This window comes from Belonocnema kinseyi, chromosome 2, assembly GCF_010883055.1.
Source record: "Belonocnema kinseyi isolate 2016_QV_RU_SX_M_011 chromosome 2, B_treatae_v1, whole genome shotgun sequence".
NCBI lineage: Eukaryota > Metazoa > Arthropoda > Insecta > Hymenoptera > Cynipidae > Belonocnema > Belonocnema kinseyi.
In genome coordinates this window covers 181,116,044-181,132,959 of record NC_046658.1, presented here as the reverse complement: position 1 = coordinate 181,132,959, position 16,916 = coordinate 181,116,044, and the positions used below count along the sequence as shown (strand labels likewise).

The window sequence follows — 16,916 nt, the reverse complement described above, 5'->3', positions numbered from 1 at the left end:
TATATAGATTTATATATTTTTATTTGCATTTTATTTACATAACGGAGGGGGAGAAAACTCTCAAGCTACTAACGACTTTAAATATTTTGTACTTGCGATCCAAAACAATTTTTTTTATTTTCATATTTTAAAACCCCCCTCCTCAGATTCATCCACACTCATTCTCTCTCAGGACTTATACACGATTGTTTTATCACAGTGGTTACTTGAGGAGAACGAGTCTACCCGTATACTCGTCAACGAATCACTGAGCACTTTTTTTCTGTTTAGATGGGTCGTTTTCAAAAATGGGCCAATTTCCGACTTTCAAGTGAAGAATGAATAATTTAAAAAGATTAAACTCTAGAATAGTGAGAAAATAACTTAAATAGTAATACTCGTAAGATTGATAAAAGTTTAATCAAGATGAAATCAGTTTTTTGAAAATGACTCCCATGTAAAACTCTTCCTCTTGATATCAATTCGACAAATAATATTAAAAACAAAGTATTCGTCATAGTATACAGGATTGAATTAAACGAGAAATTACAAACCGTTTTCAGAAAACTTGCACATTTCCACAAACAAGAAAACGCGACCTGCTCCATTCTAAGTTTGATGATATACTTTTTGTTTTCACTATCCTCCGTCGCTCTTTCTCTGAATCGAGAGGAACAATCCCGACGAAACGAGAAGAACGTGGGGGTCGCAGAAGCGACGCTTCGCTGCGAGATCGGAACAAGATCGTGTACATGTGTGCAAGTATTATTATTTTTTTTTTCTGACAAAAAAATGTTGGTCGTTTACGGTGATGGTGAGAGCGGGTGTTGACGGTGGTCGAGATATTCGTGTGATGCCTCCTTGTCGCTTATCGTGTGTCCTCCGTGCCCGTGAAAATTTCCGAAGTCGCGGGAAGCTTTGTTCTCGCAGGCCCCCACGTGCAAGCTCGTTTCTCGTTTGCTTTGTTTCTCGGTCCGTTTCTCAGGGTCACAGGCCTCGTTCATCCATCCATCCTCTCTAAGTTATAATCCTACGAGGTTAGTGATTTTTACGTTAGCTCACAATTTTTCTAGTTTCGCGCGAGTATATACTTAATTACATCTATAGGGACCGATATCCAATGATCCAATCAACCCTCGCCCCCCTCCCCCCCCAAACCTTTCGTGAAAGGGGGTTCTTTGTCCAAATTCACCCTTCATCGACCCAAATCTTACGTATCTTTCTATTCAGTCTTCTACCTGAACTTGCCCAAAAAGAAGACCAATTATCCTTTTCAAAATCGGGCTTGTTGCGAAATAATACAAGTAGGGACATATGTTCCTAGGTGTTTGTTCGGAAACTGCAAACTCGAGTTTGAAAGGTACTTTGAATAATCTCCAGGTAATTTATTCAATTGAAACTTATTTGAAAAAACCTGAGGCAATTCGACAAATACTAGAAAAAGATGACAGGAAAGAATACTTCGTAATGTGATTTTTAATAAATGTACCTTCAATTGAATGCAAAGAAAATAATTTAGAACCCCCTTGCACTGGATCATCGGAAATTGACTATCAAACGGAAGGACCTTGTTTGAAAGTCTCTTATTTTCTATCGTTGGCATGCATGATCTAAAGAGAGGAAACCACGCGAAAAAAACAAACAATAGTAATCATTCAACAGTTAGAAATACTTTGCTCTGACTAATCCAAAATATCAATAAAGAGAAACAATATAATTTAAAATTCTTTGGCTAGAACAAACGTGTTTTTCTCTCCCAAACAAATATCTTTAACAATAAATATATAAATAACCGTCAAATTGGCTTACATGTGTGATAGAGGTGGTAAGGCCGAGTGGTGTTGAGAGAGAGAATCCGGCGATGGTCCGGTAGCATACACGGAAGGATTATGTTGGAGAACACCCTGTTCTTGGACTCCTGGTAAATAGAGGTTGATCATATTCCTTAAATCGGGTGCCTGTTGCTGCTGCTGTTGTTGGCCCATGTACTCTCTTTTGACACTGCCACCAGCTCCCGTCGAGGAGGGACAACTTGGAGTTGGTGTATGGATACCGCCGCTCGCAGGACTCGTCGGTTCAGACTTGATGCTACTTCCGCTTGGACTGTGACTCGACATCTGAGATCCGGGTTGAGTTTGGTGATAAGGCGAAGGCGAGCCTCCAGGTACGGATGATGAGCCGTATCCTCCATATCCGTTCATGTAGCTATTGATGGGACTGGGACTGCCGCCCCCCATGTGATGTCCCATGTCGTACCTGGAGTAAGCAGCTGCAGCCGCAGCATTAGCTGCCATATGACTATTGTAGGCTGGATGCTGTTGGTAGGCTGAAGGATCATGCATCATGTAACCATTGGGCATGTAGCCGTTCGTCATCTGGTAAACATCTCGCGATAACTGTTGCTGCTGGGTATTGCCGTTACCTCCAACTTGTCTCTGATCAACACCAAGCATTCCTGCGACTCCGGATACAACTCCGCCAAGAGGGAACTTGTCTTTCTTGTTGATGGTCTTTGTCTTGCGACGTGGACGATACTTGTAGTCGGGATGTTCCTTCATGTGCACAGCACGGAGTCGTTTGGCCTCATCAATGAAGGGCCGCTTTTCCGTTTCGCTGAGGAGCTTCCACTCTGCACCGAGCCTTTTCGAGATTTCAGAGTTGTGCATTTTGGGATTCTCCTGGGCCATCTTGCGACGTTGTCCTCTGGACCAGACCATGAAGGCATTCATTGGCCTTTTCACACGATCATTGTTGTTCGTTTTACTTGTGTTATTGTTGTTGTTTGGGGGCTGATGTTGCTGGGCCTGCTGCTGTTGTTGCGTGTGATGCTGTTGTTGAGCAGCAGCATTTTGCTGAGCTATAGAGTGCATCACTTGCTGCTGTTGGGCCTGCTGTTGGGCTTGTTGTTGGGCCTGTTGCTGCTGTTGTGCAGCTTGCATGGAACTGTAGTGGTGCTGTGCCTGGTGGTGATGTTGCATCCCTAATCCACTGAGTCCACCAGTACTTGGGGGACTAACGGACAAAGCCGGGCTGTGCACTATTGAGCCTAGGGCTCCGTAGGGTGAAACACCCGTATGGTGTCCCATCGGCGAGACACCATGGTGCGTGTGTGGGGGCATTTGCGCATGCAAATTGCTGCCCTTCAAATCTGACTCCATCGTGAGCATATCGTCCTCCCTGTGGCCGTACAGTTTGGTGCCTTTTTTATAAACACTTTAGACGATAACACAACTCTACCTTTCTCCCTACAGTCATTCGGCACTTTCACGTCGCGATAAGAAACATCGGTTATGTCCAATCCGGCCGAATCAACACGAATCACTGGAGAACTCACAGAATCTATAACTCACTTCTCGTGATACCAAATTTTTCGTAATACACTTTGGTCACGATGTCCGAAGCAGAACTGTTGCACTGTCACCGAGATCGAAGACGCGCACTATTTTTAGTTTTCACAAAATATTCGAATTTCTTCACTGGGCAGTAGTGGGCACGTAGGCAGGGTTCCGAAAATGAATACGACACTCTGCTCACAGCGATCGGTACTCGAGCGCGTTGCGATTTGAAATGAGAAAACACAGACCTCCACTCTCTCGGCAACTACGAAACCGTCTGAAGAGCTTTGCCTCTTGCCTTGGGCTTTGTACCTCTGTGTTCACTTGCTGCCGTGAAAGCCGCCCCCTTCCACGCCAGCAGCCACTTCCACTCGGTCGCCCCATCCCTTTTTCCCCCTTCCAGCGGCCGATGACCAGGAAACCCGTCGCAGGAACGTCGGGGCGACCGAGTCTGAGCCTACCAACGGCAATCGATTGGCACACACGCCTGCCATCTTTCCAGTGAGCCAATAGCGTTGCTTTCTCAAGCCGTAAGGGGCGGTTTCATTGTCCGTGACGTCACGAGCCAACCAGAACGACCTCTCGTGGCGGCGCACCTCGTCCTGCGCCGTCACGAGTCTGGCGAGAGTGTGTGAGTCGATGGTTGTCAGTGTGATGTGAAAATAAATGCGCACGTTGCGCGCGACGTGCATGAAGGTTAGGATCCCTATCCAGGCGACATACGCGTTCAATTTTGAGGCTGTCTTCGCGTGTAACGTCGTGGCCTTCGGAATTTCAGAGCGTGACGCGTGTCTTGAGACATAAGTTTCTATTAATGAGTATTTTTTTTTAAGGAAAAACACATTGGAGGAAGCGAGGCTTTATGTGAAGACAAAATGGTGGCGAAGAGAGGATGAAAATTCTGTCGGTTTTTAAGCCCCGTCGCTCTTTGTTTTTGGGTAGATTGAATGAATTTGAAATGGGGGCAGGGAAAACTTGTTGGGTTTTGTTTTATGGTAATTGTAGGTTTTTATGATTTTTTTTTATGTAGATGAGTTTCGTTTGAAATAAATGTAGAGTCACGTTCAACGAAATTGGCCTCACGGTAAGTGAAAACGGAAAGTCTAGTTTTGCGAGAATTTGTCTTGAAAATTTGATGAATTATACGGAAATTGGAGACATTTTTTAAGGTGTCACAAATTTTGTTATTCTTTTTTACCATTTTGAAAAAAAATAATTTTTTAAATTTTACCCAGAAAAAATTACACTGACGTTAATAATGTAAGGATTTTTGACAGTTATCAACTATGAATATTTAAACATTGCAGACAAATTTAATAAATAATTGCAAAGTGAATAATAGAAAAAAAACATCGATTTGGAAAAAAATGTAAGTTGAAGGCCAATTAAATTTGCCAGAACGCTCGTTTGGGTAGTTTTAAATTCAATCATTTCAAATTTACTATAAAAAAAGTGTTTAGCTTTATAAAGCACTCGATGATCTCCGAAGAAATAAATTTTTCAAAAATGACATCCAATAAAGAATTCCAAAAAAGTTCATTTCTGCATTTTTTAATCCAATATTTTCCAACTTTGCTAGAAAAATATGTTCCAACTCTACAGAAGCGAGCTATTTTCGAAATATTTAATTGGCCAGTATTTTGGATTTTTTCAAGTTTTTTATTTTACTTTCCCAAAATTAACTTTACAATAATTTATTAAATTTACATTGATTTCAATGACATCTAACGAAGTTACGTAAATTAAACGTTTTGACACCATTTTCTGAATCAGCGCACATAAATAAGCATTAAAACAGGAAAATCCTTTAAACATGATTAACTCCCAATCAAAATCCCGTAGAATTCTCTGAGATTTCGTGAAATCACATGAAAATCCTTAAAGTCTGTGGAAATCTCTGAAAATCCCCTGTCTAACTTCAAAATTTGTGAAAAAAATTCTGCATCTCTTGAATTGAAATCTCATGAATTCTTTAAAAATATTTCAAAACATTTTCAAACCTTTTGAAATACCTTAAAAATGTGTTGTAATCTACGTAAATCATTCTTGATTTGTTAAAATAGCTTAAACGCTTTCCGTATCTTTAGAAATCCCGTAAAATAAATAACCTCCACGGAAATCCCTTTAAAATTAATCAAAGTTTTTCTCTGACTCTCTAAAAACCCTTTACATTATTTGGAAATTCTTTCAAATTCTGAAAAATATTTTTAAATCCTGTGAAAGTTTTTGAATTCTTATGAAATCCCCTGACATGCTTCAAGATGTCGTTGGATTCTTGGTTTTATTTCTAGGACTTTTATATATTTTTTGAAATATTTCGAAATTTCTTAGAATCACCCTTGAATTCCCTTAGAAAATTTTATAACCTTCTGGAATCGTTATTAATTCCTTAAAATCGTTAAGAACCCGTCGAAATCTTATGGTATTTCTTGAAATCCCGTAAAATCATTAACTTTCATGGAAATCCCTTACAATTTTTTGAGATTCCATGAAATCGCTTAAATTCTATAAAACCTCTGAAAGTCGGTTGAAATGTCGTGAAATATTTCGAAATACTACGCGATCTCTTGACTATGAAATCTCTTTAAAATCGTTGCGAATCTTTTGAAATCACATAAAATAATTTAAAATCTTTTTAAAGACATTAAAATGTCTCGAAATACTTAATCTTATTTTAAAATCCTTTTAATTCTGTTTAGCCTCTTGATATTTATTGAAATCATAGAAAGCCTTTAAATCCCTTAGTTTGTTAAAATCCCTTCGAATCTTTTAAATATTTTGAAATTTCTTAAAATCCCTAGAATTCCCTTAAAAAATGTATAATCCTCGAAAATCGCTCTAAATTCCTTAAAATCAATAAAAGTCCATCGAAATCGTTGGATATTTCTGAAATCCAATAGAACCTGATTAAACTTCTAATGGCCCTTAAAATCCTGTAAAATAAGTGTTCAAAATTGAGATTCTTACCGAAATAGTACTATAGCTAATATCTTTATACCCTTAAAATTTGAAACCTTTCCAAGTAATTTTAAATACTGTGAAACATCTCGTAATCCTTTGGAATCGTTTGAAATACCCTACATCTTTTTAAAAAATGTAATGTCTTTTCAAATTTCTAAAAATTCTGAAAAATCTCATTAAATCGGTTAAAAAATTTTAATTGTTTTAAATACAAGTCCTTTGAAATGCTTCAAAATCGATTGAAAATTGTTGAAATCCTTCCATATCACTTAAAATTCTTCCAATCTTCTAAAATACTTAAAAATCTTTCAAAATCTCGTCTACAGTGAAAATAATTGATATGTTCTTTAAATGAAATCGATAAAATTCCAAAAATTGCAGTGAGACACCTGCTTTTGTGATATGTTGGATCGAAAGTCACCGAAAGTGCGACATCGCGCGACGGATATCCCTATAGAGTAAATTTGCGAGCAGTCACCTGTGTCGTGTGACAACGATATTTGACTCTCCTTTTTATTCGCCAGACTAAATTCACGTGTTTGTACTCTGACATTGTAACTTTGTAGTAAAAGTCTCTCTGGTCCTTTTTCACTCGAAAAATCACAAAGAGGCTCACGAGCCGCTCTGAAAGACTTCCTTCCATTGGACGATGCGACTCCGTTTAAGCGGCTTCATGCGTAGGACCTGTTGCCGCGAGATATAATAGAAGAATGCTCATAGATAATCATAGCGCACCCTGCGTGCACTCTCTCTATAGGCTCGACAATAAAAGTAGCGACGGGGAGGGACTCGAGCCACGTTCAATTTCGACGAACAAACGCGTCGAATCCTCATTGTAGTTGCGTTTGTGTTTGTTTGCGCTCGCGCGACTTGTTTCTCCCCCCCCCCCCTCCCAGGTGACCTACTCAAAAAATGTAATCACATTTCATTCAGCCATTACTCGAATCACTGACCACGTGTTTTTCTAAAGTCAGAACACTACGAAAAATGATTAGTTTCAGAAAATTTTCAAAGCATTGACAACTCGACTGATGGAGTGGACACCTACTCTCTGAATCTAAATCAGCGATAAGTGGAAGAAACCAGTGCGAGGTTGAGCAGAGTGTCTACTAGGGTGTTCCAAAATATTTTTTTCGAATTTTTATGAGGACACCTCAGAAATTTGTTCGAATCCCCACCAAAATAAATACATTTTTTATTTAAAAAAAAAAATGATATTTAGAGGTGCAGCAAGCCCCATGAAGTTTAACACGTATTTACCATAGGAAAAAAGACGTTTTTGTCAATATTTAAATTAAATGATGAATATTTAACAACAAAACATTAATTTGTAACAAAAAAGTAATTCAATCTTTATTAAACAAACAGATGAATTCGTAAAACGAAATGTATATATTATTTCAACCAAAAAAGATTTAAATTTGTAATAAAAAATAATGGAATTCAACCAAAAATAACGCATTTTCTACAAAATACATGAAGTTTAAACTAAAATGAGAATAGTTGAACTTTCATTTAAAAAATACTGATTTCAAAACAAGAGAACGTGTTATTCAAATTAACATTGCAAAAAAAAATAATAAGTACGCTCTTGAAAAGATTCCCTGATTACAAAAAATTTCCTGACATTACTAGATTTTTCCAGGTATATAAAAATTATGTGACAATTCCAGATTTTCCAGGTAGGGTAGACACTGGGCCAAGGGTGAACCAAAAATGCATTCGAGATTTAAAAAAAAATTTTATGGGGACACCACAGAAACTTGTTGGAATCCACAAAAAAATAATGAATTTTTTTTTACAAAAAAAATTATATTTAGAGGTGCCGCAAGTTTCAATTAGAGGGAAGTGATAGTTTATCGATGTTAACAAAAGTAATTGTTTAAACAATTTATTATTATTGTTGATAATATTCTCTTAGAAAAATGCTACAAAATTGCAGTTAAAAAATTCAGTTTTAGCCAAATTTTTAATTAAGATAAGTTATGTGATAAATTGGAGTCAAAAAAATTAATTGTTTTAAAATATTATTATTAATATTATATTTGAATAATGCTAGAAATATGCGGTTTTCTTTGAATTTTGTTGGAAAAATAATTGTTTAAACAAATTATTATTGTTTATGACTATCTGCATCAATATCAATAAGTGCTAGTTGTGGTTTTTCGGCAATTTTTACCTTTCTGTTATTTTTTCACTTAGTGAGGTAATAATTAATTAAAGTTAACAAAAAACTTGTTTAAACAATTTAATATTGTTTACAACTAACTTTTCTTTGATAAGTGCTAAAAAGTGGCAGGCGAAACAAATTTAAAGATTTTATTTTTAAAAAATCCATAACTTCCTAGCAGTTATCCAAGAAAAGATAGTTATAAACAATATTAAAATGTTTGAACAACTTTTTTGTTAACTTTCATTAATTATTACCTATTTAAGTGAAAAAATAACAGAAAGGCAACATTTGTCGAAATACCGCAACTAGCAGGTATTCATATTAATGAAGGTAGTCATAAACAATAATAATTTGTTTGAACAATTATTTTTTCCAAATCTAATTAATTATTAAGTCACGCCTAAAGAAAAATAGCAAAACGGGTGAAAATTTCAGAACAAACTTTAACAGTATACCAATTAAGCAGAGAGAATATTATTAAAAATAATAATAAATGGTTTAAACAATTATTTTTGTTAACTTGAATTCATTATTACCTCACTTTTATTGAAAATTATACAAAAAGTGAGAAATTTCAGAAAAAACCGCACCTTTCTAGCATTATTTAAATATAATATTATCAATAATAATAATAAATTGTTTAAACAATAAATTTTCATTACTCCAATTAATTACATAACTTATCTTAATTCAAAATTTGAATAAAAGTAATTTTTTAAATGCAATTTTGTGGCATTTTTCTAAGAGAATATCATTAAAAATAATAATAAATTGCTGAAACAATCAATCTTGTTAACATTGATGAACTATCACTTCCCTCTGATTAGAAATTGGACAAGTGAAAATTTTTTGAAAAACCCGCATCTTTCTAACTCCATTCTATGAGAAAAATTGCTAAAAATAATAATAAATTGTTTAAACGATTAACTAAAAATAAAACCGCAAAAAATTCATAATTAGCGCCAAAAACTCGTAAAACCCATTTTTTCAATAATGGGGTTCAATTGGGATCCTATAAAACAGACTTATGGTGTTAATGTTTGAAAAGTGATATTTTATTCGTATTCTATGGCTAATTGTGAAGCGTCATGTCGAGTTTCAACTCGATTGAGATAATATTGAGGGCTCTGAGAAAGATTTACAAAAGCGTCTTTTTTCCTTATGGGAAATACGTTTTAAACTTAATGGGGCTTGCGGGTCTAAATATAATCGTTTTCAAAACTAAAAAATGCATTTATTTTTGGCGCTAATTATGTTTTTTGCAGTTTTTTAACATGCAAATTGTTTCTAATACATAAAATAGTACTTTATACTTATTTTTATTCATTAGACTTTTAGAATTTTTACACTTTTGTCCAATTTTTGAATTTTCAATTAAAGTCAGGTAATACCCAATTAATGGCAACAAAAATAATTAATTAAAGAATTTATTATTATCGAAAATAATATTCTTTTTTAATAATGATAGTATTTAGAACTATATAATAATTGATTATATCCAGCAAAAATAATTGTTTGAACAATTTACGATTGTTCATAACTATCTTCATCTATATTATATACTAATAAAAGAAAGTTGCGGTTTTTTCTAAAAAAAATTACTTTTGTCCTTTTCTTGCTTCGTGAGGTGATAATTAATGGAAGTTAACAAAAAAAATTTTTTAAATAATTTGTTATTGTTTTAGTTAGAAGCAAATAATAAATATTATGACTAATTTTAAAAAAAGGTTCTCAGCAACTACTTTAAGAAAGATTTGCATATAATATGATCCATATAGAAAATTTGGAAGAATATTTCAAATATCTGTTTTATTTGATAAGAATATATTCACAAAATAGAAAAAGATTGTTTAAAAAAAAATGATTCTCTTCATTGTGTTTTAAAATTATTTATCCATTACTAAATAGCCAATGCAAAGTAAAAAATTGCAGAAAAAACCGCACCTTTCTAACGATGATCTATGATAAAATAGTTATAAACAATAATACATTTTTTGAACAAATTTGTTTAAATAATTATCTTTGTTAAATTGAATTAATTATTAGCTCACTCCAAATAAAAAGCAGCCAACTAGTTTAAATTTCCAGAAAGAACAGTAACTTTCTAGCAGTATTCAAATCGAATATTATTAAAAATAATAATAATTTGTTTGAACAATTAATTTTGTTAAATCAAATTGAAAATAGAACAAGAAGTGGACATTTTTTGAGAAAGCGGCGACTTTCTACCTCTATTCTAAGAGAAAAAGTGCTAAAACAATAATAAATTGTTTTAAAAATGTATGTAGATCGAATCGATTTCAAATCAGGCAGGTTCTACACTTCAAGTTACAAAATCTTTCAAGTACGAAATATGTTGTTTTTTAGAGGAAATTAGGCGATACGTATTTTTGCGATTTTCGAAAAAAAAATTTCACGGAGTTATGTGTAATGGAATTTTTGTCTTTATTTAAGAAAAAAACCCACATTTTTTCTTCAAACTTATATAACTTTTGATCTAATTCAGATATTTCGAATATTCTCCAGATTCGGTAGAGTTTATCCCACTTTTTCACTTATGGGGTTTTTTGTGAACCCATAAAACATACTTACGGGAGTGATATTTAAAAAACAATTCTTTCTTTTTATTCTGTTGCTAATTGTAAAGATAAATGTTAAGTTTCAACTCGATTAATCCAATTCCAATATTAACGACTCCGAATAAAATCACCCAAAACGTCTTTTTTTATGGAAAATACGTGTTAAACTTAATGGTTTTTTTCAAATGGATTTATTTTTTTAGAATCGAAAAATAGACGCGCGATATGCATGAAAAATCGAGAGATAAAATTTTGAAACACCTTAGTGTTCAATAGTAGAGATGAACTTATTTTAATATAGAATTCAGAAATGTTACTGAAAGTTTGCGTTTCTCAGGGTTTGAAAATATTTCTCAATTTTCCAAGCAAACAAACTCAGGTTCAAAATTCATAAATTAGATGTTTAGTGTTCTAGGAAGATTATGGGGATTAGTGATAAGCATTCGGAAAATACCTGATATTGACCACATTTTGGGATTTGGTGAGATACCTAGCACCTCCATTACCATAAATTTCTCAGCCGCAGTAAATTTAGAGTTTAAACACCTGACCGGGATTTAAAGGACCCCTCATAAAATTGACGAAGTGGTGATTATTCCCTTCAGTCTAAACTTTGTATATTTCTTAAAAATTCTCTTAAACTTCAATTTCACTGCTGGAACGTGTACTTTTAACTTTAAAGTTTTTAACTATATACTATTTGTTGAAAAAAACTTTTTGGATTGATTAATAAATATTTGTAATTTCTTTAAACCTAAAGGATTTAATGCAAATTTTTGGAATTTTAATTGTCTCTTAATTCATTTGTTAAATTAGAGACAATTGAATAATGTATGTGACGTGGAACGAAAAAAACAACATTAGAGCAAAAGATCGATTTTCCATTTTTTAATGATTCTGAATAATGACGATTTCCCCTATCAAATAAAATATATTTATTATATTTGATAAAGTTTGATTGAACACAGTTTAAATCACTATTTGGAAATTCGAATTATCCACTTGAATATGATTCAAAATCGTAAATTACGTAGTTAGTTTTTAGTTGAAAATTAACTTTTTTGTAGCAAATTAATGTTTTTTGGTCTGAAAATTCAAAACGGTTTTGTGAAAACTTTTCTTTTTTGGTTGAATTTAACTGATTTTGATTCAAAATAAAAATTTTATTTGTCTGAAATATAAACTATATTACATTTTTTATCAATAATTCGTATGTTTTGGTTTAAAAGTAAACAATTTGGTTAAAATATTGTTTCTTTCTTGACTGGAAAATATTTCTTGTTTGAACATTCAAGTCTTCTGGTATACATTTTATACGTTTTATTCAAAAGTCGAACTTTTGAATTCCTAGGATTTCATCTTTTTTATTTGCAAAATTATCCAAATTCTACTTAGTTGAAAATGGAAGTTCTTTGTTAAAAAAGTTAATTTTTTGGTTGACGATTTATCATTTTAGTTAAAAAAGAAACATTTTTTATGGTAAATTTAGTTTATTTCTTAAAAATTTTTTGTTTTTTGCTTGTTAAAAAAATCTTTTTTAAATGAAAATTTAACTTTTTCATTTCTATTTGAAAATTTATCTTCTTGAGTTTGAAATTCGCTGTTTGGTTTAAAATTAAACTATATAGTTGAAGATTCATTTATTTTCTTGGAAATTCGTCATTTGTGGTAGAATACAAATCTTTCTGGTAATTTTTTTTTCATTTTCTCGGTAAGAAATTAATTTCTTTGTCAAAAATTTAACCATTTGGTAAAAATTAATTTTTTTCCTTAAAACTTCAAAGTTTAAATTAGTTGTTGAAAATTGATGTATTTTGTTAAAAGCGTACTTTTATGGTTGAAATGTTGTCTTTTTTGTAGAGAAGTAGTTGAAAGAGTATAGTTTTGTTTGAATAATAACTTCTTTGTTTAAAATTTAAAAAATTTCGTTTTTTTGATCGAAAAATTATTTTTGCAATTAAAAATTTTACTTTACTTTTTTTGGCAGAAATTGATCTTTCTAGTTAAAAATTCGACTGTTTGATGAAATATAATTTTTTTATGGTTAAAAATTCTTTTTTTTTCGTGGAAAAGAAGTAATCTCATTAGATGAAACCTAATCTTTTTGATTAAATATTCATTTCTTGAGTGGAAAAGTTCACTATTTTGTTACAAATTAGTTTTCTGTTAAAAATGGACTGTTGAACAAAAATGTTCAATTTACTCCCTCTTTACCCCTCCCATACTTTCCAACTAATTTCTCTATGTCCCTGCTTCCGCTAGCTACACCTCCTTCCTCTCCCTCACTTCATCATTTACTTCTCCTCCGTTTCCCAAATTCTTTCTCTATGCTTCCCCTTCTCCTAACTTCTCCAGCTGACATTCTTCTTCCCCTACTTTTTTTCCGCAGCCCTTACTTCTCCTTGCTTACCCTCACTACCCTCCATCACTTCCCATACTCCTTAACTTCCCTTCCCTTATTCTTCTTCACTTCCCCTATTTCCGCTACTTTATCCTCTCCTCACTTCTCCAGCTGACGTTCCTCTTCTTAAAGTCCACTTCCAGCACTACTTTTTCCTACTTTCCTCTGATTTCTCATCTTTCTCACTTTCGAACCTTAAATCCCTTACCTGACCTCCTTATTTTGCTTACTTCCTCTACCTTCTCTAACTTACTATTCCAACTCTATCTACGCTGCGCTCACTTCATCCTTCGCTTCCGTAATTTTCTCCTACTTCTTCCTTTTACTTTCCCCGTCGTCACTTTTCTAGCTGACATTCCTCTTTCCCTACTTTCCACATCCCTCACTTCCCCTTACTACCTTTCCTCACTTCCCATATTCATCTACTCACCATCTTTACTTCCCTTATTCCTACTTACTTCCCCTACTTCCTCCTCTCCTAACTTCTCCAGCTAACATTCATCTTCGCCAAATGCTCTGCCCCGGTCACTAATTCGTCACCCTTACTCACATGCACTACCCTACTATTCCTTCCCTTGCTTCCTCTAAGAACTCGCATATTCTTCCAATCATTTCTTCTACTTCTCCTCACTTTCACTACTATTTCTCACTAATTTCCTATAACATCCTATACTTCCCTATTTACCAGTCTCACTATCCTTACCTCACCCCCTTACTTTGCCGACTTCCTCTACTTCCTCTATTTCCCTTCTCCAAGTCTATCTACCCTACGCTTACTTCATTCTTCGCTTCCCTGCCCTTCTCCAACTTTTTCCTTTTACTTTCCTATTTATTACTTTTCGCCTTCTCTTCTCCCCAACTGCTTACCTTCACTTGCCTTGCTTCTTCCTTTCTTTACTTTTTCAGCTAATATTCCTCTTCTCAAAGTTCTCTTACGCAGCGACTACTTCCCACCCTTACCCACTTGCACTATCCTACTATCCATCCCTGCACTTCCCCTCTCTAGCCGCCCATATTTACAAGCGTTTCTTCCATTTCTGCTTACATCCCACACTTCCCCTAGTTAATTTCTCCTAACTCCCCCTACTCCACTACTCTCCAGCTTCTACTCTCCACCTTTATTCCCCTTATTCCCTACTGATTTCGCCCACTTTCCTTACTTTACATACTTCCCATACTCCCCTATTACTTCGCCCACTTCCCCTCTCCACTAATACTTACTCAACCCTTACCCCACCCTTCGCTTGCACATCCTTGTCCAACTTCTTCCTTTCTACTTCTTCCATCACTTCTCCAGCTGACATTCCTCTTCCCTAACTGCCCCTCAGCAGCCCACACTTACCCTCTCCCTCTCAGATGCACCACTATGCTATACGTTTCCTTCCTTCCCCTCACTACACTTCCTCACTTTAAATAACTTTTCCTACTTCCTTTCACTTTCATTCACTTCCACTACTTCTCTCCTAGCTTCCTCTCACTTCCGACCTACTTACCCATCCCTTATTTTTATTTCCCCTCTTTCTGACAGGGGCTACAAAACCATAAAAATGTATCCAGTAATGAGATTTACTATCCGAAAAGGAATAAAATTTGGACAATGTGTCTATAAGCGTATCGAAAGTAAAATCTTGAAACGAAAACTTTCCTTGTACTGTTATTTCAAGCTTCGTCACCTCGGTACATCATACTTTGCAAATAAACATGAGGCTTGCTGTACGGAAGCCACAAGTGGTACGTAAGCGGTGCGAATAAGTGGGCTGATAGATTGTACAAGAAGAGAAGAGGTTTGGGTAATGAGGGAAGAGGATAGTTGAGCGGATCGTGGAAAAAGCAAAGAGAGAGGGGAAGAGAGCGAGAGTGGTAGGGGGGGGGGGGGCACAATAAAGTCAGTCCGACAGTGGGATACTACGGGAGGTCTTTGTGATTCAAATCAATGTTTGCGATATACTCGATGGCAGTGAATTGCATTGTGGTCCTAGGTTTACATACGTTTAAATATCGATGCATAGTCTAACGTCTTACATTGCATCTCCCTACATTGGGAACCTACATGCAATTCACATGTAAAGGTTTCTATCAGTTTGTAATCTCCCTAAAAACAATTATTTTGTTAGAACCATGTGAATAAAGCCAAAAATAAAATAGTTTTTATTTTATACGCACTTTCACCAGTTTGATTGAAAATACAAAATTTTGAATCTATTGACATTTGACTTCTTTTTGCTGAAAATTCACATTTTTGGGTAGAACATACGTTTTTGAAAATTAATTTTGTTTTAGTTAGAGATTCATAATTTTAATTTCATATTCATTTTTTTGGTTCCAAATTTAAATATTTTGTTGAATATTCATCTTTTTGGCTTGTAAATTCAACATTTTTATCAACATAGTTGAAAATTTAACAGTGTTGAAGAAAATTCGTATTTTCGGTCCGACAATTCAACAATTTAGTAAAAAATTCAACTAACTGGTCGAAAGACGAACTAATTTTTTGAAACCAAATTTTTTAGTTTTAGATTCATCACATTAGTTATAAATTCATTTTTGTCGAAAATTAATATTTTTCGATTCCAAACTAAATTTGCTGTTGAAAATTCACATTTTCGCGATAAAAATTCAACTATTCTGTGAAAACTTGATATTTTCTGCTAGAAAATTCATCAATTTGGTTAGAAAAAATCAAATATTTGGTTGTAAGTTTAAATAATTTGTCAAAAATTCATTTTTTCAGTTTAAGACTCATCATTAGCTAAAAATTAATATCTTTGGTTGAAAATTTGACTATTTAGTTGAAAATTGGTCTTTTCTGGTTAAATTCAATTGTTTTCAATTTTGGTTTAATTTCGTTCGTGTTTTATAGTTCTTATTTGTATTTGTTCGTTTGTTTAAAAAATCAGATTTTTGGTTAAAAATTGAAATATTTATTTATAAATTAAACTATTTGGTCAAAAATGAAATTTTTGTTGCAGATTCTACAATTTGGTGGAAAAAATCGACTATCTGTTTAAAACTAATTTTGTTGTTAAAAATTCACATCTTTGGTTTGATAATTAATCTTTCTTGATAATAATTTTTCATATTTTGGTTATAAATGCAAATGGTTAGTTCAAAAGTTAAATTATTTTTCTAAAAGTTAAACTTTTTTATTTTTAAATAATTTTTTAAATTAAATATTCATAATTTCAGTTAGAAATTTGCCAATTATTTTTTGGAAGCGAAATAATTTTGTTTATTAAAAATTTGAGTATTTTGTTGAAAAATTCAACCGTTTGGTGAAAAACAAAATTTTTCAATGAAAATTCTAAAATTTTGTAAAAAAAAACCAACGATATATTCAAGAATTAACTTTTTAGTATAAAATGTTGAAAATTTATTACTTCGATCAAACATGGAATTCCTTTATAGAGAATTTATTATTTTGGTAAAAAATTGTTTTAATTAAAAATTTAAGCATTATGTGAAAAATTCAACTGTTTGCTTAAAAATTC

General features: G+C 33.5%; 1 protein-coding gene across 3 annotated transcripts in view; it reads right to left on the bottom strand.

Moving 5' to 3' along the window:
- The window catches only part of LOC117167627 (transcription factor Sox-2), a 487,544-nt gene extending 483,942 nt beyond the window's left edge, over positions 1–3,602 (bottom strand). The window contains exons 1-2 of one of the 3 annotated variants that reach the window (XM_033352701.1): positions 1,789–3,602; positions 23–996 (exon numbers count right to left, since the gene is read on the bottom strand). In XM_033352701.1, the coding sequence (XP_033208592.1) occupies positions 783–996; positions 1,789–3,146 (1,572 nt within the window). In that variant the 5' untranslated portion in view covers positions 3,147–3,602 and the 3' untranslated portion in view covers positions 23–782. Of the gene's footprint in view, positions 1–22; positions 1,010–1,788 lie in introns of those variants that run through there. The other 2 variants (XM_033352703.1, XM_033352702.1) reach the window with 2 other exon arrangements.
- Positions 3,603–16,916: the final 13,314 nt, after the last annotated feature.